The sequence below is a fragment of the Sinocyclocheilus anshuiensis genome, unplaced genomic scaffold, assembly GCF_001515605.1.
Source record: "Sinocyclocheilus anshuiensis isolate Anshui unplaced genomic scaffold, SAMN03320099.WGS_v1.1 scaffold546, whole genome shotgun sequence".
Classification (NCBI taxonomy): domain Eukaryota; kingdom Metazoa; phylum Chordata; class Actinopteri; order Cypriniformes; family Cyprinidae; genus Sinocyclocheilus; species Sinocyclocheilus anshuiensis.
Genome location: NW_015542451.1, coordinates 182831 through 191542, shown reverse-complemented (window position 1 = coordinate 191542; position 8712 = coordinate 182831). Strand labels below are relative to the sequence as shown.

At 36.0% G+C, this 8712-nt stretch overlaps 1 protein-coding gene across 9 annotated transcripts in view; it reads left to right on the top strand.

The window, feature by feature from the left end:
* The window catches only part of LOC107693642 (C-Jun-amino-terminal kinase-interacting protein 4), a 56968-nt gene extending 48699 nt beyond the window's left edge, over nt 1–8269 (top strand). For 8 of the 9 annotated variants that reach the window (XM_016493096.1, XM_016493097.1, XM_016493095.1 and 5 more), the window contains 9 exons: nt 430–552; nt 1808–1888; nt 1984–2051; nt 2167–2315; nt 4327–4498; nt 4571–4684; nt 5401–5580; nt 7077–7187; nt 7264–8269. In XM_016493096.1, the coding sequence (XP_016348582.1) occupies nt 430–552; nt 1808–1888; nt 1984–2051; nt 2167–2315; nt 4327–4498; nt 4571–4684; nt 5401–5580; nt 7077–7187; nt 7264–7382 (1117 nt within the window). In that variant the 3' untranslated portion in view covers nt 7383–8269. Of the gene's footprint in view, nt 1–429; nt 553–1807; nt 1889–1983; nt 2052–2166; nt 2316–4326; nt 4499–4570; nt 4719–5400; nt 5581–7076; nt 7188–7263 lie in introns of those variants that run through there. The other variant, XM_016493098.1, reaches the window with a different exon arrangement.
* The last annotated feature ends 443 nt before the right edge of the window (nt 8270–8712 follow it).

The following is an 8712-nucleotide window of genomic DNA, read 5'->3' as shown; positions in this document are numbered from 1 at the left end:
GAGCGGTTGCCAGATTGCAAAAAACAAAGGTAAACACTGGGCAGAAAATGTGTCCTTTTAACAGAGAAGCTCTGATTTGCGGATTTGAACTCTTGATATCTGGCAACCGCACACATGAAAGCTCGTGTAGTAGAGGAGTGTACAGCAGTCCGCAATAATATTTTGTCTCCTTTTTTTTTTCAACAAAATTAAAAGAAATTTTGGTATCGCTTTTATTTTTTATAATACATTTTAGTCTCGTCTTTTATCGTCAACGATATTGCATGTTGATATAGTCACAGTTATCGTTTATTGAGCTTATTGTGGTCTGGTCATTGTCTCGTCTTAGTCATGGGAAAAAAGAACATTTTTCGTCACACTTTTGGTCATGTCTCAGTCTGAGAGGGTCAGATGTTGTTGAGGTGTGTGTGTAACGTCTGTGCTCTGTAGGGAGTGTGATCTGGTGAACGACGGCGTCAGCTCGATGCCCGAGGAGCAGGATCTCGTGAGAGATGAAGCCTGCAAGATGAGCAGCGTTCTGCCTACAATGTGGCTCGGGGCTCAGAACGGCTGGTGAGCGTCAAACCCTTGCAAGAGCGGAAAATAAACAGGGTTCGCACCATGTAGGGCTGCATGATTAACCGCAGTTACAATATAGGTTAGTGCACAAGGGCTGCTCTTTCATGTCAGCAGCGTCGGTTCACACAAACTCATCTCTGCTTGAGCTTATCAGGAAAAGAGAAGCTTTAAGGGCTCCATGTGGTTTTGCATGGAAATAAAAATTAGATAGTTTAAAATTTAAAAATGAAAAACAATATATACACTAAATATTAGTATTGTAAATTGACAGTTGTAATGTGAACGAAAATTATTATTATTATTATTATATTATTTTTATTTTTTATTTTACAGTGAAATATTTTCATAGTAATGTTTATTTTGTTTTTAGTAATTGTTTACTTTTTTATTTAGTAATATTACATTATGATATTTTTCTTAAAGTCTTTTTTATTTTACAGTGAAATATTTTAATAGTAATATTTCTTTTGTTTTTTTATCAATTGTTTACTTTTTTATTTAGTAATATTATATTAAGTAATAATATACATATAATAAATATACAATTTAGTTTTGTATATATTTTTATGTTATTATTACTATTTTTATATTTTTATATAATTATTAATAGACAACATAATAACGACAACAATAATAATTATTACTACTACTACTACTACTACTATTATTATTATTATTTTATAGCCATATTGATATATAATCACAAAATTTGTGCAAAATTGTGTAGCCCGTCAAACAATCACAGCTAATCTGGACTTTTTAAAACACATTTTAAATTAATTATTTGTTTAAATTTAATGCAGTCCTATTTCCTAACAGTCATGGAAAACCTGTAAATTATCAGGAAATTAGTGGAAAAAGTCATGGAAATTAATAACATCTTTGGCTGTGTGACCATTATAGACCAAAAAAATTATATAAAAAAAAAAAATCAGCTTAATGATCAATAAATATTAATTTTTTTATAACTTTTTATATCCTTTATTATCCTTTATTAAATCTTAAGATATTTTATTAAATATGCATGTTCTACTTTTAATTCCATTTAATCGGCTAGACATGGTTCCTAGGTAAAACTTCCTCTCAAGCTGTAGTGATGTAGGTCAGTTCAACCGGCTCACACATCGGTCTGAAGGATTCATTAGTGTATCGATCGGAAGCAAAATGATTTTTAAAAACCTTATGGACATGGATTATTAATAATGGAGATGTGTAGCGTTCACCATGCACTGACGCCGCTCTCTTGCAGTGTGTACGTGCATTCATCGGTCGCACAGTGGAGGAAGTGCCTTCACTCCATCAAGTTAAAGGATTCTGTTCTGGGGATTGTGTAAGGAAGCTCTCATCATCTGCATGCATTTTATATAAACTGAAGCTCTTCCTTCAGCGGCAGCTGCTCATGACTCTTTCTCTTCTTCTGTAAAGTCATGTGAAAGGACGTGTTCTGGTAGCTTTGTCTGATGGCACGCTTGCAATCTTCCACAGAGCTGTTGGTAAGACTGCTCATGCTTTCAAAAAATTCATGCAGTATCTTAAAGACTACATATTTAATGCACACCACACCATGCCGGATAAAAGCTCGTTTAATGATGGATATTTGTGTTATAGATGGCCAGTGGGATCTGACCAACTTCCACCTGTTAGATCTGGGCCGTCCGCACCACTCCATCCACTGCATGACTGTAGTGCATGACCAGGTCTGGTGTGGATACAGGAACAAGATCTTTGTGGTGCAACCCAAAGCCATGAAGATCGAGGTATGGCTTTTCTGTGACATTTTGGTGAGGTGATGTATCTCAAAGATACAATACCATTTAAAAAAAAATGTATTTATCAAGGACACAAAGTGACAGTAAAGACATCTATAATGTTACAGAAGATTTCTGTTTCAAATAAATGCTGTTCTTTTGAACTTTCTGTTCATCTGTGAATCCTGAAAAATAAAATGCATCACAGTTTCCACAAAAATATTGTGCAGCACAACTGTTTTCAACATTGATAATAATCAGAAATGTTTCTAATAATCAGCATATTAGAATGATTTCTGAAGATCATGTGACACTGAAGACTGGAGTAATGATGCTGAAAATACAGCTGCGCATCACAGAAATAAATTACAGTTTAACAGATGTTCACATAGAAAACAGCTGTTTTAAATTGCAATAATATTTCACAATTTTTACTGTATTTTTCATAAAATAAATGCAGCCTTGGTGAGCAGAAGAGAATTCAAAAACATTTTAAAAATCTTGCACACCCAAAAACTTGAATGCTAATGTATATTTAATTTAAAAAATGTAAAAAAAGCTATTAAATAATTATTTTTAGTTTCTGTATATGGACTCAATCTCCATTATTTAGTAATACATTTAATATTAAAAGGTAATTTTAAAAAGTTCTAGCTTTTGAACAGTAGTGCATGTTTATCATTATTATTGAAAAATGTTTTTTATTATGATGCTGTTAAATTTGTCACAGCTTTAAAATATTTTTTAATTTAATTTGAATAATTTTAAATTAAATTTTAATATTATTTTTTTATTTTAAATTATGTTATACATTTATTATTTAAATGTCATGGGTGGCTTTTATCATATCGCTGCTGCTTCTGTTTTTTTAAATCAGACTCTTGCTCATGACACACAATATTATTATACATTATTTATTTAACACACATACTTATTTACATTTCAAATTTGCACATATCATACCTGTACATGTCTATATTATATATTGTGGTTTTGCTATTTTGTACATTATCTATTTTGTATATTTGTATATTATTCTTTTTATTATCTGTGTCCTGTCACTGTCATACTGTTGCACTGTGGAGCTTCTGTCACTCAAACAAATTCCTCGTATGTGTAAACATTAGGGCTGGGAAAATAAATCGATGCATCGCGAATCGAGAAATGATTCAGCATTGATTCTGAGATTTTCGGAATGCATCGCGATTCTTTCCCGAGTCGATTCTGAGCTTAGTTTTGAAGAGCAGATGCTTTAGAAACAGCCGTACTCGGCTTGTTTCCAAATCCTTACACACACTTGAACCTAAAATAATCATTCATAAAATTCGAAAAGTTTGAAGTGAATTACAAGGGTGTTCACGGTGGGCTGTTTACATTAATCTGGCGTCATAAAAGCATTCTGAGCCGAGGTGAAATTAACGTTACATGACTCGGCTGAACGCACAAGTGCTCTTTAGCACTCTTCTTCATGAGCATTTGAGTGTGCGAATAAAAACTAGAGTAGAGCGCCATCTGCTGTTGAAGTGTTAGTTCACCCAAAAATAAAAATTTGCCCACAAATTGCTCACTCTCAAGTCATCCTAGGTGTATATGACTTTCTTCTTTCAGATGAATCCAGTCGGAGTTATATTAAAAATGGTCTTTGATCTTTCAAGCGGTTTAATGCCACTCAGCGGGTGTTGCATGCATCAGTCCAAAAGATGTTAAATAAAAAGCGCCCATCCATAAAAAAAAAGTGTCTCACACGGCTCCGGGGGGTGAACAAAGGCCTCCTGTAGCGAATCGATGCGTTTTTGTAAGAAAAATATCAATATTCAAAACGTAATAATCACTTGAATCTAGCATTTTTGGGTGAACTAACCCTTTAAAATCTAAGCTCAGAATCGATTCCAGAGGAATCGCGATGCATTCTGAAAATCCACGAATCGATTCTGCATCGATTTATCGTCCCAGCCCTAGTAAACATACCTGGCAATAAAGCTCATTCTGATTTGTTTACTGTGCCGTTCCTCGCCTGCAGAAATCCTTCGATGCTCATCCGCGTAAGGAGAGTCAGGTGAGGCAGCTGGCGTGGGATGGAGATGGGATCTGGGTGTCGATTCGTCTGGACTCCACCCTCAGACTGTTCCACGCTCACACACACCAGCACCTGCAGGACATCGACATCGAGCCGTACGTCAGCAAGATGCTGGGTGAGCGCTGAGACTCGTTACTGAAGCACGGGAGAATCTGACTGATGCTGACTGATGCTGTGTGTGTCACAGGCAGCGGTAAGCTGGGCTTCTCTTTCGTGCGGATCACCGCTCTGATGGTCTCATGCAGCCGTCTGTGGGTGGGAACCGGGAACGGCGTCATCATCTCCATCCCTCTCTCTGAGAGTGCGTCAGCCGTGTGCTTCTGATCACGTGATTGGTGGGAATAGAAGTACACTACCAGTCAAAAGTTTGGGATCAGAATGATTTTTAATGTTTTTTACAGGAGTCTCTTCTGCTCATCAAGGCTGCTTTTATTTGATCAAAAATACAGGAAGAAATGTAAAATTGTGAAATATTATTATGTAAAATAGCAGTTTTCTATATGAATATGTGTTAAACTGTAATTTATTTCTGTGATGCGCAGCTGTATTTTCAGCATCATTACTCCAGTCTTAGTGTCACATGATCTTCAGAAATCATTCTAATAAGCTGATATAAAATGTTGCGCTGCTTAATATTTTTTTGGAACCTGTGATACTTTTTTTCAGGATTCTTTGATGAATAAAAAGTTAAAAAGAAGAGCATTTATTTAAAATATAAATCTTTTCTAACAATATACACTACTGTTCAAAAGTTTGAGGTCAGTCAATTTTTTTTTATTTATTTTTTTTGAAAGAAATTAAAACTTTTATTCAGCGAGGATGTGTTAAATTGATCAGAAGTGATAGCAAAGATTTATATTGTTAGAAAAGATTTATATTTTGAATAAATGCTGTTCTTTTTAACTTTTTATTCATCAAAGAATCCTGAAAAAATATCTCCGTTTCCCAAAAAAATATTTGGCAGAAAAACATTGATAATTCTAATATGAGTAATGTCGTTTTTCGCTCCCACAACAGAAAGTAAAGATGCAGTGGCGGCGGGGTCCAATCATCCAGGCGGTGCGATCCGCGTCTACGGTGATGAGAGCGGTGATAAAGTCACGGCGGGAACCTCTGTGCCCTTCTGCTCCATGGCTCACGCCCAGCTGTGCTTCCACGGACACAGAGACGCCGTCAAGTTCTTCGCCGCAGTCCCAGGTAGAGCAATGACCGCAAGTAGGGAACTATGAAGTACATTGTATTTTTTTCCCCATGTTCTGATTTAGTTTTCTGGATTCTATTTATTTTATTAAAGCAATAAGCCCCAAGAAGCCGTGATTTACAGTGAATTTATAACAGCTAAGGGGCGTTGTTAGGTACGACGCGAAGCCACGGCTTCACGGGGCTTATTGCGTTTATAAAACGGTTATTCCAAATAAAGTGTAATGATATTAATAAAAACAGTATTCTTCCACCAAACAATGTAGCTCCTCAGAAACAGTTGTGGTTGCAACAAAGTGGTTGCCGAGCAACACACAAACGTAAACAAAGGTGTATGTTACTTTGTAGAGTCATTTACAACAGCTTCGAACGCGGCTCAGCCAATCAGAATCAAGCACCGGAACTCTCTGTTTTATCATTTATCTTTTAACAGCTTTTCAAATATTTGTTCACAACATAGTTAAAAATAGTCAACAAACATGTGGTACAAGCAGTCTAGTATAATAGAGATCAGTAGAGACATTTTTTGTCTTTTTGGACTCTATTTTAATTAAGAAACCAAAAAACGTGTAATTTATTGAAATCATGAAACATATACAATTTTACAATAATAGTGCCCTAAGAAATTATTATTATTTTTTTTTTTTTTTTTATGGATTTATGATTTAATGCAAATTTATTATCCAAAACAGTAGCAATCAAATATATGACCCTGGAGCACAAAAGCAGTGTTAAGTCGCTGGGGTATATTTGTAGCAATAGCCAACAATACATTGTATGGGTCAAAATTATACATTTCTCTTTTATGCCAAAAATCATTAGGATATTAAGTAAAGATCATGTTCCATGAAGATATTTTGTAAATTTCCTACCGTAAATATATCAAAACTTAATTTTTTATTAGTAATATGCATAGCTAAGAACTTCATTTGGACAACTTTAAAGATGATTTTCTCAATATTTTGATTTTTTTGCACCCTCAGATTCCAGATTTTCTAATAGTTGTATCTCGGCCAAATATTGTTCTATCCTAACAAACCATACTTCAATGGAGAGATTATTTATTCAGCTTTCAGCTGATGCAGAAATCTCAATTTCCAAAAATTGACCCTTATGACTGCTTTTGTGCTCCAGGGTCACATATAAGCTTAAAACATGAACAATCTTTAAAATTTAAACCAATGCAAATTTACCCATTTTAAGTGCTGCACAGCAGAAGTTTACTGTCAGAACGAAAGCATGCCACTTCAGATGCAGCTTCTGTGCCAAAGATAGATTTAGTTAATAACAGACCCTTAGTGTCTTATTCTAATGGAATTTATCGATCAAATGTAACAATCTGACATAAAAGATGATGCATACATTTAATAAGAGACGGAAATGATCCAGAAATGTTATTTTTGTTTGTAAGACAAAGATGTTTCTACTGTAAATTTGAGAGCTGTGAGCACATGCTTGTATTAAAGGTCCGTGGTGTTGTTCCTGTGTTGCAGGGCAGGTGATTGCATCTGCGTGGTCAGGGGTCGAGGCGTCCGATTCGCCGGAGCTGGTGAAGTCTGTGCTGGTCATGAGCGGAGGAGAGGGTTACATTGACTTCAGGATGGGTGAGTGAGACGCGTCCCAGTGCCGCACTCCTGTCAGAAGCGCCTGATTACTCACACGCCTCTCTTCCTATCACAGGAGATGAAGGAGGAGACACAGAAAACATCAACGAGCCCACTCTCAACCTGCAGCCCCTGCTGGCCAAAGCTGAACGCAGTCACCTCATCGTGTGGCAGGTTATGACCGGCGAGGAGTGACGTTGCTCCAGACGCGCTTTGGACCTTTTTCAGGCGCTTCTGCTTTATTTAAGACGTTTCAAGCACTGGCTTATAGCATTTCTACCATGCAAATCACCAAAGAATGACGTATTCAGACTGTTAGTTTGCGCTTTCACTATGAATTGCGCTTTTGCCCTTCATCTTTGGTAAGTGTTTCCTTCACGCAGATTGCAAATAATGGGCGGTCCGTATTTTTTGGGTGAAAGCACAACGGGATGATGCACAGTGCACTACATCTTAGCTAGAAGAGCTTTTGTGTTTGTTCGTGGGATGTTTTCACCAATAAGTGCTTTTTCAATTCTTAAATCATCCACTTTTTTCATATGAATGTCGCACGGTTACCAAAGGATAGAGAAATCATTTAATAGCTTCATTGATGGATTCTAGATCACTTTGTGTCACGCAGATCCACGTCACGTTTTGCTCGTTCGCCTATTTTTTAACACTCTTGCAGTTTTCGCAGGAAAGTAGTGCGTAGAGACAAACGTGTATTTTTATGACTCTTTTGTACATGTCTTTTAGACTCTAATGTAGAGCATCTAGAGCTGCTTCGTGTGCAGGAGAGTAGAAACAACCTCCTGTCGCAAACTAAACTTTGCAGTATTTATTTCTATGAACGAGCCTTTGCAGTTCAGAATGTAACTTTGTACATTGAATATAAATATATACAAAATACAGATATGTATATGAAATGTATGACTGCTTGGATTTGAGTTTTTTTGATAATGTAAATCAGGTTGATTGATTGATCGTGGGCGGATCAAAATAACGGACTACAGAAATGTAAAAAAATCACTGAGCTATGCACTATTTTTAAAGGACAGTGTGTGAGTGTGTGTGAGTGTGTGTGTGTGTGTGTGTCTAATAGTTGTATCTCGGCCAAATATTGTTCTATCCTAACAAACCATACTTCAATGGAGAGATTATTTATTCAGCTTTCAGCTGATGCAGAAATCTCAATTTCCAAAAATTGACCCTTATGACTGCTTTTGTGCTCCAGGGTCACATATAAGCTTAAAACATGAACAATCTTTAAAATTTAAACCAATGCAAATTTACCCATTTTAAGTGCTGCACAGCAGAAGTTTACTGTCAGAACGAAAGCATGCCACTTCAGATGCAGCTTCTGTGCCAAAGATAGATTTAGTTAATAACAGACCCTTAGTGTCTTATTCTAATGGAATTTATCGATCAAATGTAACAATCTGACATAAAAGATGATGCATACATTTAATAAGAGACGGAAATGATCCAGAAATGTTATTTTTGTTTGTAAGACAAAGATGTTTCTACTGTAAATTTGAGAGCT